The sequence below is a fragment of the Artemia sp. Qi Xiang Cuo genome, chromosome 18 (assembly GCF_049724085.1).
Source record: "Artemia sp. Qi Xiang Cuo chromosome 18, ASM4972408v1, whole genome shotgun sequence".
Taxonomy (NCBI): Eukaryota; Metazoa; Arthropoda; class Branchiopoda; order Anostraca; family Artemiidae; genus Artemia; species Artemia sp. Qi Xiang Cuo.
In genome coordinates, this window is record NC_142811.1 from 37,052,541 (window position 1) to 37,074,857 (window position 22,317).

Below are 22,317 nucleotides of genomic sequence, written 5' to 3' on the forward strand. Positions count from 1 at the left end.
CCCCCGTAACCCCTACTCCGACCCCCCACTAGAAAAAAATTCCTCCTTAAAACGCCAGTAGACTTCCCAATAACCAATACTATATGTAAAAAATGGGCAAAGTTTATAACTTGCAGCCTTCCCCCAGGAACTGCGGGGGATTAAGTCATCCCCAAAGACATATTAATTAGATTTTCGACTATGCTGAACAAAATGGCTTTCTCAAAACTTTTATTGGGTGACTTCAGGGAAAAGATGAGCGTGGGAAGGGGCCAAGTTGCCCTCCAATTTCTTTCAGTCACTTAAAAAGGGCACTATAACTTTTAATTTCCGTTCGAATGAGCCCCCTCACATTATTCTAGACTAACTGGATCGATACGATCACCCCTGAGAAAATTAAAAAAAAAACAAAAAAAAATAAACGAACAAATAAACATGCACCTGTGATCTTCCTTCTGGCAATCAATACAAAAATTCCACATTTTTGGCTATAGGAGCTTGAAACTTCTTTAATAGCGTTCTCTGATTCTCTGAATCTGATGATGCGATTTTCATTAAAATTCTATGACTTTTATGGGTTGTTTCCCCCTTTTTTCGAAAACGAGGCAAATTTTCTTCCCGCGTAACTTTTGATGGGCACCACTAAACTTAATGAAACTTATATATTTGAAATCAGCATAAAAATCTGATTCTTCTGGTGTATCTATTGGTATCAAAATTCCGTTTTTTAGAGTTTCGGTTACTATTGAGCCGGGTCACTCCTTAAGTTCGTTACCACGAACTGTTTGATAATTTCTGTTGGCACGATCACTCTTTGTTCACCGTTTGTTACAACGAACTGTTTGATCCAAGGCTCTCTTAAATGTGATGTAACAAAATATATAACACACAGAAAAAAACCTTTGGCTTTTTTTCAGTTGAAATATTACAAAAAAGAAACACATATAATCAGGCGGACCCAATCTTGTATATGAAGATGTAGTTCTTATTACTTTAACTTTATCTAGTGTTACTTATAAAAGACACTAGATATAGCAATTTCCTTTCAAATGAGTTCTTAAAAATGTCTCTATGATGTTCCAGTGCCCCGCTAGCAGTGACAGAAAAAAGAAAAGAAGAGGAGACAGGAGGAGAAAAATAAAAAAGAGACACATAACTGCTTCCCATGCAAAAAAAAGTTATTTTCCTTGTTGCTCAAGATGGGGGACCATAATTCTCATAAATAAGATTTTCGGCTATGAATATTCCAATGCAGCAGTTTTCATTTCGATCTGACACCATTTTTATGGAGTTTCACGCTGTTTTTGCATCCACAAAATTGTTTTTGCAATCGGTTTCCACCATTAATATTAATTGAAAAAAAGTTACAATTCTTCAATCAGCTTTGAATGGCGACTCTTCCTCAAATGATAGATTTTTTTCTTTCAAATCGCGTTTTTTAATTTTCAGTTGCCTTTTACCTTTTCTTCTTTTTTTAACTATAACGTAAAAACCGTTAATGCTCTCATACTTCCAGGAGTTCTTTTTTTTTCAACTGCAGTTTGTTTGTAGAATTTAATTTTCTTCTTTTTTGTCTAATATGTACTGCATATTTATAAGCAGTTTCTTTGTTTTATATTCATTTGTTCCAAATATATAGAAAATTAATTGGCAGAGATAAACTTGTAATTAAAGTTTTCTTCTTGTTTTCAGTAAATCACAAAGTACATCTCACTTAGAGAGATTTATGGGGCAGTAACACCACGCTTAATTGTTTAAACGTTTCCCGAAATAAAACATTTGCAACAATTCATTCAGTTTTACTATTTTAAGCCTTATTTTTTAAAAGGCCTTATTTTTGTCACTGTTTTCTTGATTTTAAATTCATGTCTTTCAAATGTATAGAACAAAACAATTACCAAGCAAAATTTTCATTTAAGCAATCAAATAGGTTGCTCTCAGTAATAAAGTGCAAAAGGCATTCTAGCCCTTTAAAGGGTTTGAGAGATGACAACACCACACTCATTTGTGGTAACCCATCTCCGACTATCGTTAGTATTGTCTGTAGTCACGAATGCAATGATCCGGTAATCCACGATAATCCAGGATACTTCAGGTCGGTTCCTGTCGCTAATCCTTGTAATCAGTAGCTTTATTATTGCATCGGAAAAGTAGAAAAATTTGTAATCCTGCTGAGTAGATGCGCAACCATGACACGCTGAACCACATTACAAGAAAGCTCCAACTGAAGAATGCAACACTCGAACTGAACTTAACAGCAAATATTTATTGACATTTTACATTGTTTACATACTTGATATTTTCGGTATCGTTTTCTGGAACATACATACTGGTAACAAAACATTTAGAACCCCCAGAGTTAAGTTTTGACCAAATTTCCTTCCGACTACATTCTGAGAAAGGATTCTCGACAGAATACTTGTATTCTGACAGATTACCCATTGCGTAAGACGTTCGACACCTTGCTTCTGAATTGTCGCGACTCCTATCATCTTTACTGCACAGCTGATAGCCTATAGCTTGCATTAAATAGTAACTATTTATCCACATTTCTTGTGGCTCGTTATACCCTTTACAGTGTTTAAGCATAATGACGAGTGTACTATCATCATTACATATGCTGCATGGATTAGTCGCAAACTTCATAGATTTGTCAATTGTGTTAAATGTAGGGTATATTGTCATTGCAAACCCTGATACCCCTTTATTCATTTTATTTTCCATCAGATATTCATTAATGCTGAATGGTGACTTTGTCAGCTTTAACAGCTCTTTGTCTGCTGCAACGTGGTTGGCTGTCACATGTTTTAGCTGTAATAAAACGTTCGGCCTACTATTATCATCAGAATCAAAAGTGGACCTTCGGACACCGTCATATACCGGAAGCATCAATGTGGCTAAGTAGGGCAATACGTCTCTAGTCTTAATTGTTGTAGCGTACATTGTATGGCTGATATGGAGGTGAATTGGAGCCACATTTGTGTTCTTATCGTATTTTTCGTCCGACCGATATTTTGTTCGTTTAATTTCGAAATCGGTTGGTAAAAAATCTAGCCGGGAACATTCTTCATTATACCTTGGGCCAATATTATTGATTCCCCATTGATAATCAACCCTACGTATTCTACAATTATTAGCTTCCGGACGATAATGCTCATTCTGGATCTCGACGGGACGAGAGGACCTTAAAATGAAGCGACGATCGCCCCTTTGATTATTATATATGTAAAACGGTTCTATTGAATAAGTGCTTATGTTGTCTGTATGAAACAATCCGAAAATTGAAGGAGTGCTCCCAAGATAGAAAGCAGCATAGGAGCTGTCAAGTGTCTCTATCTCATATTGAGGTTTAACGGATCCCTCCGTATCCACCATCATAGTTTTATGCTCATGAACGGAGCCATGATAAAGATGTTCCTTATCAAATGCATCAACATAGTCGGGTTCCGCTTGAATTTCGTCTATTGTTAAGCTATCACTAATGAATCCTGTCACTGGCTTTAGCTCTATTGTAAAAATACCAAAATAATCTGAATGAATTTCAACATTCTTGGTTCCTGATACCATGCTTGTGGTATGAATCTGCTTTCTCGTTATAATTTCCCAGTCAGTTTTCTTGGGGGGTATTGCCATTGATCCTGGGAAACATTTAAAAAAAAAAATGAAATATAATAATGGAAATGATTTCATTAATGTAACAATTTAAACTCCTACCCATAAAATGACATAACGAGTTAATTGAATCGAAAGGAAAAAAAACAACTTATTTCTAAATTTTCAGGTATTTCTCCAGTTCCAATTTAAAAATAAAAATTATTGCTCAGGCACCATAAATACTTTTGCAGTTTACATACTAACTTTAGCGATTCTGAACTGAAAACTAAAATAAAATAACATTTATTTTGAATTTTTTCTAGTTTCAATTCACAAATCAAATTTTTCGTTAAGACCCTAAAAAAGTTAATGCATTTTACATAAATATATCTACATGCTTTTTATAATGTTAAAAATACTATTTTGAGTTTCATATGCAATATGTTATAACACTAACAAATGTTAATAACATTTGCTACTACAGTGTTATAGAAAAATATAATTTTTTGTAAAAAACTGATTCTACTAAAAAAAAAAAAATTCTGGAGGACAAGAAAAAAAGATGGTGTCGAAGCAGAATATCGTAGTTCAAGCAACTTATTTTGTTTTTCAAGCCAATAGATTTTCCTCGTTATTCAAGCCAAGGGACGGTAAGTTTCCTATATAGGTTTTTCGATAAAGTGGGTCTAAAATCGTCCTTCTTGTTTTGATCCGACACTATTTTTAGGAGTTATGGACTAACACATTTCTGAGCATATGACGTGATCATCTCTTACTAGGTTGCTAGCTACTGCTGCAACCCAGACAATCAATATATTGAGTCAATGTTGCTCATATGAAGATTTTGAGGCGGGGAACAACATACTATGCATTGTCAAGTCTTCTTTGTTTTTGTTGCTTTTTAATTTGTTATATAAATTACCAGGACGTAAAATTGCTTGGAATTTGTTCGGAAAATTCGTAGGAAGTTGTTTTACGATTTCCTAAGAATGTTGCAATCAGAGGCAACGCTATAGCGTTGCCTATAGTAAAGGCCATACGGCCCCAACGCTTTATTATTATTATTTTTTTTCCCAGAGGCACTTCATATGGAAGGGGTCGTCGTAGAACTTTCAAAAGGGACTCAAACGATTCGAAATAGAGAGTTCTCGTGCCCTTTTTAAGGGTCAAAAGTGATTGGAAGGCAACTAAGACCCCGTCAACACCCACCAGTTCCCCAAACACATCCAATCAAAATTTTGAGATAGCCATTTTGTTCAGCGTAGTTGATTTCCAGATAGAAATTATGTTTTTGAGGAGGACACTCCCCCACAGCCCCCAGGGCAAGGGTTGTAAGTTATACCCTGGGGGTAAATAAGTTTTGTTTTATAGAAAGCTTTGTCGTAGAAACTTCAAAAAGGACTCATTCGATTGGAAATTGAAAGGCCCAGTTGCCCTTTTAATAGTCAAAAGTGATTGGAGGGCAACTAACCCCTGTCTCACGCCCAGCATTTCCCCAAACATATCCGATCTAAATTTTGAGATAGCCATTTTATTCAACGTAGTTGAAAATTCAGAGAATTAGGTCTTTTAGGATGACAACCCTCCTCCCCTCCAAAGCCCTCTGGGCAAGGGTTGTAGGTTATGACCTGGGGGCATATAAGTTTTTTTCATAGAAAGCTTTGTCATAGAAACTTCAAAAAGGGCTTATTCGATTGGAAATTTAAATGGCTAGTGCCTTTTTTAATACTCAAAAGTGATTGGAAGGCAACTAACACCCCTTCCACACCCACCATTTTCCCAAAAACATCCAATCAAAAGTCTGAGACAGCCATTTTGTTCAACGTAGTTGAAAGTTCTGGAAATTATGTCTTTGAGCAGGATACTTCCCCCACAGTCTTCAGAACAAGGGTTATAAGTTATACCCTGGGGGCATATATAGTTCTTAAGGAGGGAATACTCTTATAAACTTCAGAGGGCCCATTTGATTGGAAATTGAAAGTTCTAGTGCACTTTTTAACGTCAAAAGATATCAGAGGGTAACCAGCCCCTCCTCCCCCACGCTCTTTTTTCAAAAATGAATCCAATAAAAATTTTGAGATAGCCGTTTTGTTAAAAATATTTCATAGATCATATAACAAAAACTCTGGTGTCAACACAACCCCCAACGCCCGTAGGCAGACGTTGTAAGTTATGCCCTGGGAGTAGATATGGTTCTTATGGAATTAATCCTTGTATAAACTTCAAAGAAGGCTCATTTGATTGGAAATTGAAAGTACTAGTTCACTTTTTAAAGTCAAAAGAGATTGGAGGGCACCTAGCCCCCCCCCCCACGCCCTTTTCTTCTCAAACCCATCTGATAAGAACTTTGAGATATGCATTTATCTGAAAATAGTTCAAAGACCATATAACGAAAACTTCAGGGCCGACAGAGCCCCCCAGAGCCTGAGGGCGGGCGGTCTAAGTCATACCCTGGGGGAATATATGGTTTCTATTGAATGAGCTGCTCGTAAAACCTTTAAAGGGGACTCATTTGATTGGAAATTGAAAGTTCTAGTTCACCTTTTAATAGTCAAAAGAGATCCGAGGGCAACTAGCCCCCCCCCCCCCTCACACACACACCTTCTTTTTCCAAAGCCATCTGATGGAAATTTTGAGATAGACATTTTGTTAAAAAATAAATAATTCAAAGGTCGGAAAAGAAAAACTCCGGTGTCAATACAACCCCCAAGGGCCCGGGGGGAAGCTTTCTAAGTTATGCCCTAAAGGCATCTATGGTTCTTATGAAAGGGATGCTCGTATAAACTTCATAGAGGGCTCATTTGATTGGAAATTGAAAGTTCTAGTTCACTTTTTAAAAGTCAAGAGATTTAACGGCAACTTGCCCCCCCCCCACCTTTTTTTCTCCAAATCCATCCGATACAAATTTTGAGAAAGCCAGTTTTTTAAAAATTGTTCAAAAATTAGATAAAAAAAACTCCAGTGTCAACACAACCCCCCCCCCAGGGTCCAGGGGGTAGATGATGTAAGTGTTGTCCTGAGGGCGTAAATGAATCTTATGAAAGGGATGCTCGTATAAACTTCAGAGAGGGCTCGTTTGATTCCAAATTGAAAGTTCTAGTTCACTTTTTAAGAGTCAAAAGATATCCGAGGTCAACTAGTCCCCTCCCCCCACACACCCTTTTTTCCCCAAGCCTATCCGATGAAATTTTTTAAATGGTCATTTCATTATATTGTTCAAAGACCAGATAAGAAAAACTCCTGTGTCGACGCAACCCCCCAGGGCCCGGAGGCAAGCGTTGTAAGTAATACTCTGGGGGAGTAATACTCCCAGTAATACTCCCCCCTCTACGCCCTGCTTTTCTCAAACCCATCTGATAAGAACTTTGAGATAGCCGTTTCTTTTTAAATAGTTCAAAGACGATATCACGAAAACTCTGGGGTTAACACAGTCCCCCAGGGACTGTGGTAAGTTATGCCCTGGGGGAATATATAACTCTTATGGAGGGATGCTCGTAAAAGCTTCAGAGGGCTCATTTGATTGGAAATTAAAAGTTCATGTTCTGTTTTTGAGAGTCAAAAGAGATTGGAGCGCCAATAGCCCACCCCCCCCCCCAGGCCCTTTTTTCCTGAATGCATCCGATAAAAATTTTGAGATAGCCATTAAGTTAAAAATTGTTCAAAAGTCAGATAACAAAAACTCAGGTGTCGACACAACCCCTCAGGGCCCAGGGGCAGGCATTGTAAGTTATGCCCTGGGGGCATATATGGCTGTTATGGAAGGGATGCTCGTATAAACTCCGAAGATGGTTCATTTGATTGGAAATTGAAAGTTGTAATTCACTTTTGATAAGTAAAAAGGGATCGCAGGGCAGCTAGATTCCCCCACACTCCATTTATTTTTTCTCCAGCGGCACTTTATATAGAAGGGGTCTTTGTATAAACTTCAAAGAGAGCTCATTCGATTGGAAATCGAGAGTTCTAAGGCCCTGTTTATGAGTCAAAGGTGATCGAAGGACAACTAGCCCCCCCCACAAGCCCTTTTGCCACTGATATATCTGACAGAAAATTTGAGATAAGCATTGCATCAGATGAAATTTTTGAGATAGCCATTTTGTTAAAAATAGTTCAAAGGTCCGATAACAAAACTCCGATGTTGACACAACCCTTCAGGGCCAGGGACAGGCGTTGTAAGTTATGCCCTGGGGGCATAGAAGGTTCTTATGGAAGGGATGCTCATTTGTTTGGAAAGTGAATGTTCTAGTTCACTTTTTAAGAATCAAAAGAGATCAGAAGGCAACTAGCCCCCCCCCTCCACGCCCTTTTCCCCCAAATACATCAAATTTACGTCAAATACAAAAATTTAAAGCATAAATAAAATAAAATCAAATAAAAAATATTTCAAATATCAGATATTAAAACTTCGGGGTTGACACAACCCCCCAGGGCACGGGGACAGGCGTTGTATGTTATGCCCTGGGGGCATATATGGTTTTTCTAGAAGGGATGCTCGTATAAACTTCAGAGAGGGCTCATTTTATTTAAAATAAAAGTTCTACTTAACTCTTATAGAGTCAAAAGAGAGCGAAGGGCAATTAGCCCCCCCCTCCTCCGCGCCCTTATTTCCCACAACCTATCCAATAAAAATTTTGAGATACCATTTTACCAGGAGCCGTATACCAGTTTTAATACTTTGATTAACACTTGATTTTTTTTTTTTAAGTTTGATTTTGAAATAAGTAACTTTTAAAAACTTGAAACTTTTTGCAATCAAAAACGAGCAAAAATTAATTTAAAAAAACTTTCCGAAAAATAAGTTTTCAAATAAAAGTAAAGGCCATTCTAAACTTAAGATCAGCATATATAAACAACTTTTAAAATTCAAACTCAAAATGACCAGAAATTACTATTAAAGAATAAATTAAAGCCAAAACGAACAGAAATTAAATAAACAATCATAGCAAAAAAACATACAACAAGTAATAATATAAATGAATAAATAGATCTTAAAGCAAGTAATGCTTAGATTGAATATGAAAATCAAAACTTAAAACAAAACAAAAAAATATTTTGCTATTGAAGCACAAATGAAACTAAAAACGAACAGAAATTAAATAAACAATCAATGCAAACTAATATAAAGTAGATATTAATGTAAATGAATAAACAAATCTTAAAACGAGTGAAACTTCAATTGAATATGCAAATCAAGCTTGAAACGAAAAAAAAAATCACTACAAACAAGAGTTTGGGTATCGCCTCCTTCTCTCACTGTAAAAGTCTAAAACCTACTGCGTCATTGGCGCTTTACTGAAAACCAATTTTAATACAAATATTTTCTTTTGTACGTAATATTAAAAATAAACATTAAAATTATAGTAAAATTTTGAACTGATGAGGTTTCAGCAATCAATATCATTATTCATCAGATATTCAGTTTAATTTATTAGTTCTTTCTAAAGGTGTTCAAGACGAATATAGTTTCACTGCAAACAAGAGTTTGGATACTGCCCCTTTCCTTAACTGTAAATAAAAAACAAAAGCCTACTGCGTCATTGGCGCTTAACTGAAAACAAACTATATTACAAATATTTTCTTTTTTAGTTCTTACAGTCTTACAGCATCGAAAATAAAAATAAAATTACCGTGAAATAAATTCTTGAAGATGGATATTTCAACAATTAATATCATTATACATCAAATATTCAATTTGATGTTGTTTATACTTTCCAAGACTGTTCAAGACGCATATACCTCTTAGTACAGCGCCAATGACGGAGTAGATTTTATACTTTTACAGTGAGAGAAGGAGGCGATACCCAAACTCTTGTTTGTAGTGATTTTTGTTCGTTTCAAGCTTGATTTGCATATCCAATTTAAGTTTTACTCGTTTTAAGATGTATTTATTCATTTACATTATAATCTATTGTATGTTTGTGTGCACTGATTGTTTATTTAATTTCTGTTCGTTTTAAGTTTCATTTATACTTTAATAGGAAAACATTTTTTTTTTCGTTTTAAGCTTGATTTTCATATTCAATCTAAACATTAATTACTTTAAAATCTATTTATTCATTTATATTATTATCTGTTGTATGTTCTTTCTATGATTGTTTATTTGATATCTGTTCGTTTTGGGTTTCATTTACTCTTTAATAGTAATTTCTGGTCATTTTGAGTATGAATTTTAACAGGCATTTGTATCTGCTGAGCTTAAGTTTAAAATGGCCTTTACTTTTCTTTGAAAACTTATTTTTCGGAAAGTTTTTTTTTATTAATTGCAAAAAAACACAATTTTTCTTAACCCATGCATATTTTGTCTTTCTGTTACGGTAAATCCAAAAGGTTCTCAAATAAAGTGGTATCCCCCGTACGTTGGCTCTTTGTTAGTATTCCGTCTTTACTAGTTAGCAGGTATTACTGTGATCATAAAACGCTAATTTAGCAGCCCGCATAGTTCTTGCATCGGTGGCAACACGGGACTTCTTTAAGAGTGACCACTATTCCCATGCTCCTGCTTGAGCCATGGATAAGCGACATCTGAACCGTTTTTCTTTTTTTATATTCATTTTGTTTCTGAAGAAAATTCTTATAATGACATATAATGAATTCTATTGCGCTATTCTTGGCAATTAAAAAATTATACATAAATAAATCCTTATAATAAGCTGAGCAAAGTGAAAAAAAAGAAAATGAAATATTTCATATAAATTAACGCTGATTCCCTGGCGTCAATTTTGTCCTGTTGAGTTTTTTTATAATGGATTTTCAAAAAATTATGTTTATTTAACACTATGGTAGCGCAGTGGACTGATGCTCTTCTTGAGAATAGGGGGTCCAGGGATCAATTCCAGCTGCCGCGAGGTTGGACAACAGGCTTCCTACCTGGCCCTGTAAAAATACCCAACAACTGAAGCATCGATTCAACACCCTATGTGCCATCAATGACTCAGGAAGTTTTTATCCTTAACATTTATCTTAAATTTCTTCTGCAGCCTAATCCAGCTCTACTAATACTTTACATGAACTAAACTGATTTATCTGCAAACTACTAAAGAAATATGCATCGCTTGCAGCAACAGCCCAGGCATGGAAGCCAAGCGTCTGATAAAAACGGTTGTAACCTTTTGACTCTCAACCAAGTATTCAAGCATTAAAAAAAAACAAAAAAAAAAACTCATCCCTCATCATAATTTTTTAATAGAAATAAAAGAAAGTAATTCGTCAATATGCTTCTTCATCCAAAAAATACTCCTTTAATCTATTTTTAAGTAAACCCACGTGCTTAACCTGTCAAGTGCCAGTTTGAATGTTATTCTGAATATTACGCGAATATTTAGAATAGTATTCCAGCTAGGCTCCCAAAAGCTTTTTTTTCTCGGAATTTTAATGAGAAGAGTTTGCAAATAGATTGCCACTGAAGAATGCTCATGCCCATGGAAGTCCAGCTTATAGGCTTCATTACTTTAGGACAACCAAGAACGTTTCCATATAATGACACTACTTTCGGAACTGATTCTCTCTTTCCTATGATTTAATTTAAAAGAAGAAAAGCTTCCTCCATCTACAAGTTTCCCATCTATCTTCCATTGTTTAACAGTTTATCCAGAATAGACATAGAGCTATTCAACCTTTATGCCTCGTAGGGGACAGGCTTACTAGCGGGATGGGACTCTTACTTCATTAGAATGGCAATATAAGCTAAAACATTATTCCTTCGTAAATTGTCAATTGCATATGAGGACACTTGTTTACAATGTAGACAATATATAATACAAACAGAATGCTACTACTACTAACAACACACTGGAGCACCAAGCCACCTCCAGCCAACACAGCTGTACAGGCTCCTCGTCCATCCCAATTTATTCAAAGCCTTCCTCTTAACATCCTCTCAAGAAGTTCCGATTTCCCTCAAATCTTTCCTTGCGACATCCTCACACCCCATTCAGGGACGATCTGCTTTTCGGATGTAAACTGAAGAATGCAGGAGCAGCAGCAAGACAGAGCAGCAGCAAGCCGAATACCAAAACCTTAATAATTTGTTATTTATTAAGGTGAAAAAGTGAAAACAGGGGCTAATGTCACTATAAATAATGATAATGGCTTTCAAGAGGTCCTTTCTAGAAGCTCTAAAAAAAGTAAAAAACATCCCCAATCAAAAGTATTTCCCCTCTCCCCGCCCAAGATCCTCCCTCCCAAAACTTAGGAATTTACCTTAAAATTTCTCCTATTACCCCCTTTGAAATAAAAAAGATTACTGCGATAAGAGTTGCAATTTTCAAATTGCTAAAATCAATGTTCTCTCTTAATATTCACCGTGATGGATCTCTGCTAATAGCTGTTCAAGATCAGAACTTTAGCAGCAAAATAATTAATCTAAAATCTCTTCTGAATATCCCAGATCTTTCTTAGTTACACTGAAGGAAAAAATTGATATCCCAGAAAAGTTATTCCTATTTGGGCAAATCAAACCGCACAAGGAATACAAACCAAAGCCCATCCAGTATCACAAGTGTCTCAAACTGGGACACACAACAAACAAATGCAATGGAATTCTCCTAGCGTGTAGTAATTGTAAAGCATCCCATCCTAAAGAGTTGACAACTTGCAACAACACTCAGCCTACATGTATCAATTGCAAAGGCCTACATGAATCTACCAATAAATCACTATACCTTGCATATAAGAAAAGAGCTCTAACACTCCAAATAGCAACAGAGAAGGCCATTCCATACCCCTTTGCAGCTATGGAAGCAAATGCTGCCCAACCATACCAAATAAAGCCCAATATGAAACCAACCAAAACCCCCAAGTCAAATGCCCCCAATGCATGAAGTACCCCGCATAAAACACCATCCTCTAAGCCCCCTAGCGCACATCCCTATCAGAAAGAATCACCAAGTCAACAAGCGTCCTTGCCCAGTGAGATGAGGTCAGCCTGGCCCCCCTCCCAAGAAGAAACAAACCAGAAACACTACCAGTAATTAATTCCTTAACTGACAAACAGGATGCACAACCAAACTTGCAATCCCCAAATATATACTTATTCATTCTAAACTGTAATGCAGTTCAGGCCATTAACATACATCAACTACAGAAAACAAAAATCATTGCAGACTTGGCAAAAATCTACATCCCTTATGATATGCTCATTCAAGCAAAAAAAGATCTTGCTTTACTATTAACAAAGCTGAACATTGATACACAGTCATATGAAAAATTAATCAACAACACAACACATATCAATACTCCAGTGGAATGCAAGATCACTCACAGAAAATAAGCTAAATGAACTAATATCTTTTATGAATAATAATTCCATCAATGTTGCTTGCCTCCAGGAAACTCATTTAATCCAATATCAACAAGTTAAGTCTCTGGGATATACTATCTTGAGAAAGGATAGATCATCAGAGAGAAAAGGAGGTGGAGTAGCTTTAATAGTTAAAAATAATATAAAAGTCCGTGGCATCAACTTTCAAGATTTTGTAAATGATGTTGATGCAATTGGTATTATTGTTTGGCTGAATAATACAAAAACTTACATATTAAGCTTTTATAACCCTAGAGGCCAAACCACGGATGCCATGGATTTCTTTAACTATCTATATAATTCTAATATGTTAAAAAATATCATTATTTGTGGAGACTTCAATGCCCACAGCCTTTTGTGGGGGAATAAACCAGCAAATAAAGCTGGTAAGTTCATTGAGCTTATGACTTCAAATAATATTGAATTAGCTATTGCTACCCCTCCAAACCTGAATACATATTTCAACCCCAAAAGCGGCAGCTTCTCTACAATTGACCTACAAATTGTGTCATTAAATATTTTGAATAAAATTTATATAAATAAAATTTATAGTCTATGTACTGACCACTTTGCTATTGTTTGCTCCCTAAACGAACCTGCTGAAACCCTATCACATACCTCCAAATATATCAACACTAAAGCAAATTGGCCTATGCTCCAAAATAAGCTAAATGATGAATTACAAGTTTCACCTAAAACTCATGCATTTCAAACACAACAGTTGACACACATGCTGAAGTTTTGGCATCTTTACTAATAAATACAGCTAATCATGCTATCCCCAGGACAACACCCAAGAAAACCATCCCTAAACACATTCCCAAAGCATGGTGGACAAATGAGTGCCAAAATAAATGGAGAACAAAAAAGGCAGCTAGGAGAACATTCATAAGAAAACATCACCTACTACATATTTAAAAAAAATACAAGCAGAATCTAATCTAAAAAGGACTATAATAGATGCTAAATATAACTACTGGAATAATTTTGCAAATAATCTCTCCAGAGAAACACATGAGCCAATTATACATAAAGTCATAGGCCACATCTGTGGGAAAAAGACTTCCCCCAACCCACTCCTGTATGAGCTTAAACATGATAATACCCATTATGACAATGATAATGAAAAAGCTAAGCTATTTGCCACTCTTTTTGTTAATAAGCTAACATCAAATAATTGCAGCAAAATGTCCCCATTTCCTAAGAACTCAAGTTACCAACCACACCCGGGATCCGAGTATATAACCAGCCCATTTTCAATCCAGGAAATGAATAATGCAATACATCATATTAGGACCAAGACTAGCGGCAGCTATGACAATATACACCCTACATGGATGAAGAATCTCACCCCTTCATACAAACAGGAACTTCTAAATTGTTACAATCATGCTTGGACTTCATCTATGTTCCCCAATATCTGGAAATGTTCGTCCCTCCTACCAATCCTAAAAAAAAATAAACGCAAAAATAACCCTGAGTTTTATAGGCCCATAGTGATAACTCCTGTGATGGGGAAAATAATGGAGAAAATGATATATTACCGACTCCTCTGGTTTGTTGAAAAAAATAATATGATCCCTCACACTCAAACTGGTTTCAGGAAACACCACTCCTCAACAGATGCTTTCATATTGTTAACAAATGCAATAAATGAATCATTCTCAAAAATCTAAAAAACTATAGCAAAAAGAGCAAGGTTTTGAGGAGGGGCAGCAGCAGAGTAATTAGACCACTGATAAGGCTGGCCATGTAGGCAGATTCCCAAATGAAGGGAAGGGAGATATGGTATTATGAACTAACTTGCTTGCTTGTGCTTATATTATACTTTGCTATTTAATTTCATGCTGAATACTTCTATCAGATTGATGGTAATGCAGGCAAAGAGGAGAATACTAGCTTTCAGCCAGCAATAAATTAAGGATAAGTTCCTGGACTGGAATGGAGAAGACAACACTTGAGCAGGATGGGGCTTAGCTCTATACCAGAAAACATCTCTATAAATTCCACATCACAGGAGGATATGACTGTGAGACATCTTTTGCTGGCAGATCTGTAGTATCGATCCATTTGATTCCCTTTTTGGTAAGAATATGTATGACTTTGAGGTCATTCCTCATGGTCTTATAGACAGATTAAAGGATCCTACATAATTTTTATATGGAAATTGTAAATTTTTCAATATTTTGTGCATGGACTTTATAATGGTATGTTCTTCTTGAATTATAGTAGTTTTTAATTAAAACATTTTTTAGGTGTTGGTAAGTGATACATTACCTTATTCTGGGCATTAAGAGGGAGCAACCAGTATGTAATCAAACTGGAATAAAAATTTGAGAATAAAAAAGTTCTGAATGCAATAAAGTAGGATTTTTTTTCAAGGTGTTGAGACCAGAACAGGTGGCAAGGTATATAATAGGGCCGAAGTCAAATAGGAACAAAGAAGATATACTTATTAGATTTTCTATTTCATCTTCTTTGAATGGAATGTTACTGTTGCTGCAAATGTAACCTAGTCCCCCACTTATTAATGAGGACAGGTACAGCCATAGGTTAGGCTATGTGTAAAAATTCCTGATGTTGCTTATTTTTTTTCAAATTGGCTCTAGGAAGTTTGGCATAATGAACCAGCAGTTAATGAGAAATAAGAAGGGGGGGGGGAGCAAATACAACAGCAAAAATTACTAGTCTTTATTTGGGAAGGGCACTAATTAGAGAATATAATGTTATATTCCTTTTTTTTCATATGTGACTTCTACCCTAAAATTTAGCATATAATATATTTTTACTAATGATATCTTACAACAAAATGTAGTACAGTTGCTTAAATTGACTACTTCTAAAGTAAAAATGCTAACAAAATGAAACTAATACTAATATTTTATGCTCTTTCTATATATCTGCTTGATTACTTTTTCTGAGAATGCACCATACCCCCTGAATGGTATATATAGTCTAATTAAAACATTTATCTATTGTCTTGAACCTTGTAATATGTCATGTTTTGTATTCTTGGCATGATAAAATTAAACATTTCTCTATTGTCTTGAACCTTGTAACATGTCATGTTTTGTATTCTTGGCTTGATATTTGGAATGAGTATAAAATAAGGAATCTATGATACTACTTTTATTTCATTATCATCCTTCCTTTAGATGAGGTCAATCATAGCAAATTTATTGAAAAGGCTTACAATATTACTTATTATTGTGATATTATTATTATTGCAATAAAACTGCACTAAGAATATCATTCAAAGTGACTTAAATGGGGATAACCATGAAAAAAAAAATATGATAATCTTATCAATATGAACATGCTATGCATCATAAGTTAAGGCTGCCACAGGTTCAAGTGGTAAAAAATAGGGACTTAGGGACCTCTTTTTAGTTGAAAAAGGGACCTCTCTTGGGATCATTCTGGACAAAAAATGGACCCCAAAAACTCAGTTTTCAGAAAGCTTTTGAAAGAAAAAGCAGTGACAACAGAAAATGACACTTGACTAAGGAAACAAAAATGGGAATGATCATTTGCAGACATCTCTCCAGGATAAGAGGCCAAGTAATAATTAAGAAACAGGCCACCTGAGAATCATCATGTCACGGGAGGAGTTTTATTCTTCTTTTTTTTCTGAATGCTTTACTTTCTAATACAAAAATCAGATACAAAAAAATTATGAGAGATAAGGTTATGGTAACTAGAACACATAACCTATTTTTTCCATTTTTTTTGCACTGCCTTCTGCCGGAACAGAGATGTGATCAGCAACTGTTTCTTTGACTCTAACTGCTGCTGGCCGGTTTCAAGAGTAGCAGCTTGCTTTTTTTGTTCAGTGTGCACTGACAGAGTCCCATTTATCATGGCTCGCACTAGCTGTTTCTCAACCATGTCCTTCTTTTCAATGTCCTTTTTTGGTGGGTTATGAGCTACTTTCATCAACTCGTCTGTGGCCTGTTCCTTGGAACCACGTGCTTCTTTTTTTTCTTTGATAGATTTTTTGAAAGTCTCTATTGTCTGTCTTTTCAAAGAGGTTTCAGCAAGCTACTGGTCTCTCAACCATCCTCTTGCCTCCAAATCCTGCTGCTCTTTCTCAGTTTTTTTTTCTTTCAGTGTTCTTTCAGTTTTCCTACTGTAGATACAAATCATATTTCATTCTAGCAAATTTGGTCAGTTTTATTAAGTCTTCAGTGATAGCAACATGTTGTGAATGTCCTCCAAATCTGCCCAACCCATCTATCACAAGCAATTTTGCATTCAAAGTTCACTCATTCATCAAAGCTCTTTCTTTGCTGAGAGCTTACCCAGAAAGGGAGAAACCCCACTCAGTGCTAGCAGACCCAAGTGAAATGGTCAAAGCATTTTTACAACTTGAGACAAGTTTGGGAGGACATATCTTGCAGCCACAGAATAATGCTTCTGAACACGCTGCATGAACAAACGTTTTAGAAGCTTGTCTACTGACTCAAGACAGTCAACAATTTTGTCACTCACAACTGTCTGTAGCAGTGGCACTAAGTTTTCTTCATCTTAGTATGGCTGAAGCGTTAGTTCATCCCAAAGTTCTTTGTTGCTTGAGGTTTTAAGATTTGTCCAGCCAATGTAAAGACCAAGAGATTTGGCTCTGTATAGAGTTCATGCACTAGATGCTTTTCCATTGAAACTTTTCAGTAATATGTGTGAAGAGGTTCAAACTATCAACAACAAACTGACACTCTGCTTTCACAGTCAGTTGTTTGATCAGCCAGATGATCTCTTTGTAGCTAGCATCTGTTTCCTTACCCTCAAAGCAGCAGGTCCTATTATTAACCATATGGTGGGTATGTGTTTCAAATAGCAAGATTTAGGAATGCCAGTTTTCTCTTGGATCTTTCCATAGTCTTCTTGTCTAGCAGGCCAGCTGCTAAAAAAGTAGTACACTTTGATGATCAGATTAGAACAATTCTTGCAGATTTCCTGCAAAACCTTCCAAAAAGCATTGTGTACCAAATGGATCTTACCTGTCAAGATTTTCACTGTCACTCAGGTGGACAAGTTTTTTATTCTTGCTTGGACTGTCACAGATTAACACTAGTAGTTTAGAGATAGATAAACCACTCTCATTGATCATTCTGACTTCAAGTCTTCAGCTGTGGCATTTCCAATAAACACAGTTTTTAGATGTCTTTCTACCACTTGTTTCATCTTTTTGGACCTCAATCAGATCATCATTTGAAGCTCTTTCTTACTTTTGGAATTTGTGGTTTTTTCAAGCTCTACAACATTATAACTGTTGCCAACTTAATCAAGGGTCATCTTCCAGAAATGGGGTCCAGGAGATTTGGTTAGAAAATAAGCAACCTTAGTTTGCCCAAGGGAGAAGTTTTGACTACTGTATCTCTGAACATTTTTCCAAATACATCTGCTATTCTATCTGCAGATTTCCCAGAATAGTCAGAATTAATCATCTTCAGGGCCCATATAATTTCTAAAACTGTCATTTCATCCCACACTACATAAGCATCTAGGTACAAGGACAGTTCTGCCAGTTTGCCAGTCTCCATAGAAGATGCTGCCAAGAGACAAAGTAGATTTGGCATTAGCTTTATGTTAATATTCTTCTTATGTTCAGCATTTTGGGCATGCTGCAGTAAAGCATAGGAGCCCTTATGGCAGACAAGTGATGTATTGCAGATAAAACAGTAGAAAGGAAATAGATCTCCCAGAACAACTCTACACCACTCTTTCATTTGGTGTGCTGTTATAGTCAGAATTAATCATCTTCAGGGCTCATATAATTTCTACAACTGTCATTTCATCCCACACTACATAAGCATCTAGGTACAAGGACAGTTCTGCCAGTCTCCATAGAAGATGCTGCCAAGAGACAAAGTAGATTTGGCATTAGCTTTATGTTAATATTCTTCTTATGTTCAGCATTTTGGGCATGCTGCAGTAAAGCATAGGAGCCCTTATGGCAGACAAGTGATGTATTGCAGATAAAACAGTATAAAGGAAATAGATCTCCCAGAACAACTCTACACCACTCTTTCATTTGGTGTGCTGTTGCAGCTTTCTCTTCCAACCAAGTCTGCTTGAATTTGCACTTTCCCATCTTGTTCAAACTAAAACTTCAAACCCTGAACCTCAAAAAAAAAGAAAGAAAACAAGCTAGTAAAAAAATATATAGGCTATAGGCTATTATCAGAAATGCATTCAAATAAAAAAGGGCACTAGGAAGTAGTCTAATAGTTTGAGAAATGTATATAAGCTCAAAATCATGCAAGAAACCTGGTTTTAACACCGCCTCCTTTGTATTTTGTACTTGGAGTCATTCTCTGATTTTACTTTCTTCTATTTGCAACAAAACAACACCCAGAAAAAAGGTTTTGAAGTAATTATTAAAGACAACCAAACCCTTCCACCTGCTAGCCTATTGACTCCAGAGGCAAAGGGGGTCACTCCTTTTTGTTACTAGTCTGTCTACTCTGTCAAGACAATAACACTGTAGCCTATATAACAACAAGTTTTGTCTTTCTTAGACAAGTAAAAACAGGTCCCAGGAAACTCAATTGAAAAAAAATACTGAAATCCGTATACTCACAGGTATTGGTAGCCTTCAGGATATGGAACTTTAAACCAAAGCAAGAAAGGGGACTATAGGGACCTTAATCAATTTAAGGGACCAATAGGGACCTTCATTCAATTTAGGGACTCTGTGGTAGCCCTGTTATTGTGTATCTGTGGTAGCCCTGTTATTGTGGCTATATCTGGGACCATAAAAATGGGAGATGGTTCATTGTCAGAAAAGTAAACATGATATTTGGAAAGAGTAAAAAGTAACTACTACTACTACTAACAACTCACCACAGCACAATTTAGGCTATATGGAAATTTTATGAAGATACCCTAAGTTAGCCTACTGAAACTTTTGAATATCTTACATGCATGGGTGGATGGAGGGGGCAGGGGAGACAGCTGCCCCCCTAGAACTTCAAATTTACAATAGACATGGCTGAAAAGGCAGTTGAAAAAAGGTAGATGGCTGAAAAAGCAGTTGATAAAAGGTGGAAGGCTGAAAAAGCTGGAAATAAACAGCTGGAATGACAGAATAAAAGTAAAACAAGAAGCAATTATCCATAACATCTTGGAAATTTCCAAGAAGATTAATGCTGAAGCTTATTGATGATTTTTGGTGATTAGCCTACTTATTAATAAAGATTTCATAGGTATGACAAAACTTGTTGGCAATGTAAGGTTTTGTAAACTACCAATATAACTTTAGCTCCCCCCACCTTTCATCACAGAATTGCCCCTCCCCCCTAGACAAGAAGCTAAGTATGCCCATGCTTGCATGTGTGCACTTTAAACTAGAGCATAATTCTTTATTTTTAGCATACCATGATTGAAACTTTTATGCTCTTTACAAATATAACAATCATTTTTGTTGGAAATGAATTTTAGCCCCCACCCCTATATATACCAATTCAGAGTATATATTTGCACATTAGGGGGGTGGGGGGGAAAGTTTAAACTTACCTCTCATTTACATCAGAAATAAAATTACCCCTACCCCCCTAATGTGGAAATATATACCCTGAATTGGTATAGGCTATATAGGGGTGGGGGCTAAAATTCATTTCCTACAAAAATGGGTAAACTTTTACCAAATCATATTATTGAGTTTGAAATAAAGTGAATATACCATTTGATGCCTTTTTTTATGCTGATTACAAATAAAATAATCCTTTCTATCAGAAATGAATTTTAGCCCCCCCCCCTATATATGCCAATTAAAGGTATATATTTCTACATTAGGGGGGGGGAATTTTTTTCTGACGTAAATAGGAGGTAAGTTTAAACTTTACCCCCCCCCCCCTACTGTATAAATATATCCCCTTAATTGGCATATATAGGGGGGGGGCTAAAATTCATTTCCAATAGAAATGATTATTATATTTGTAATCAACATAAAAAAGGCATCAATGGTGTATTCACTTTATTCCTAACTCAATAATATGATTTGGTAAAAATTTACCAAAAAATGATTATTATAGGCCTATTTGTAAAGAGCATAAAAAAGGGCATCAAGTGGTATATTCACTTTAGTCGTAACTCAATAATATGATTTGGTAAATTTTTACCATCTTACCTTCAAACTTTTCTAAATTTAAAGCCTCGTTTACAGGTATTAGTCTCTGATAAACTAGGCCAACATAGACTAATGTAGATAGGCTAAGGTTTTAATGGTGCTATAAGATGTACCATAGAAAATAAAACATATTAGACCGAGTTGCAAATTTTTACCAGGTAATATGGAAACGATTTTCTTTTTGTTCTTCTCCGTTTTTGGTAAAAAGGTTCTGCAATCATTTTCCTTTACCATTTTTCGAAATACACGTTTATTTGTTTTAATTTGTCCGCGAAAATTTGGTAAATCGTTGACAATTTAGGTATATATTGAATAATTCACATGAATGACCTACGAATAACCACTCGATATTCACATAAATGCCACTGGATGCCTTTTTTATGCTCTTTCCAAAACATAATAATTAGCTTTTGCTCAAATTCAATTTTAAGCCCTTTACCGAAGCCGGAGAGCCTGAGTTCTGCTGAAAACAAAACTCTAGCTAGTATAAATACGGGTATAATTTTGTAAACGCTAATCATTTGAATATTTAATTTCATCAGAGAATCATTGACCATGGCTCCAAAAACTCCAGGAAAAGCAGCAAAGAAAGCTGGTAAGGCGCAAATAGACATCAGTAAAACTGATAAGAAAAGGAAACAATAGAGGAAGTAAAAGAAAGCTACACCATATAGATTATGAGCAAGCGTTCGATTCTATTGATAGAAGAGCTTTAGCAAAGCTCTTATCCTTGTATGCAGGGGCGTCATTTGGGAGGGGCTAACTTGGGCTACAGCCCCCTCTAAATTTAGGAAGGGCCCCAAATCAGTAGTCATAATTATATTCATCTGATCTCAAGTGTGAAAAAATTGTGTTTTCAATTAAAACAAATCTATTTCTATTAGAGCTGTACCTCACATCAATCTATTGTGAGCTTCATTCCCAAACATATTTATTTAGTATTCCTATTTCATATTTCATGATACATTTTTATTGTCTTGTTGTAAAAGCCAAGGTGCCCGACCTTCATTACAATAAAACAAGGCGACCCAGGAGCTGTAACAAAATTATACATGTCGTTTACGCAATTCTAGGGCAGTGATCTCCTCTATATTTTTGTAAAATGTACTCTTTATTTCTTTGAGTGTGTTCTTGAATCTGTTTTGAATTTTCTTGAAATTTAGCTTCTTGAATTTTGAGACAATCAACGTGAGAATTTCAGACCAGTTATTTTTTTATGATTTCAGGAAATATAAGAAAATATATATTATAAAGGACAATTAAAAGAATCGATAAAAACCTTGAAGAACAGTACCTAATCTTACATACCCAAAGTTATAAT

General features: G+C 35.7%; 1 protein-coding gene across 2 annotated transcripts in view; it reads right to left on the reverse strand.

Moving 5' to 3' along the window:
* LOC148941462 (ribonuclease H2 subunit B) overlaps positions 1 to 21,272 on the reverse strand; it is a 143,021-nt gene extending 121,749 nt beyond the window's left edge. For both annotated transcript variants that reach the window (XM_089104069.1, XM_089104068.1), the window contains exon 1: positions 21,152 to 21,272. In XM_089104069.1, the coding sequence (XP_088960195.1) occupies positions 21,152 to 21,230 (79 nt within the window). In that variant the 5' untranslated portion in view covers positions 21,231 to 21,272. The remainder of the gene's footprint in view (positions 1 to 21,151) is intronic.
* Positions 21,273 to 22,317: the final 1,045 nt, after the last annotated feature.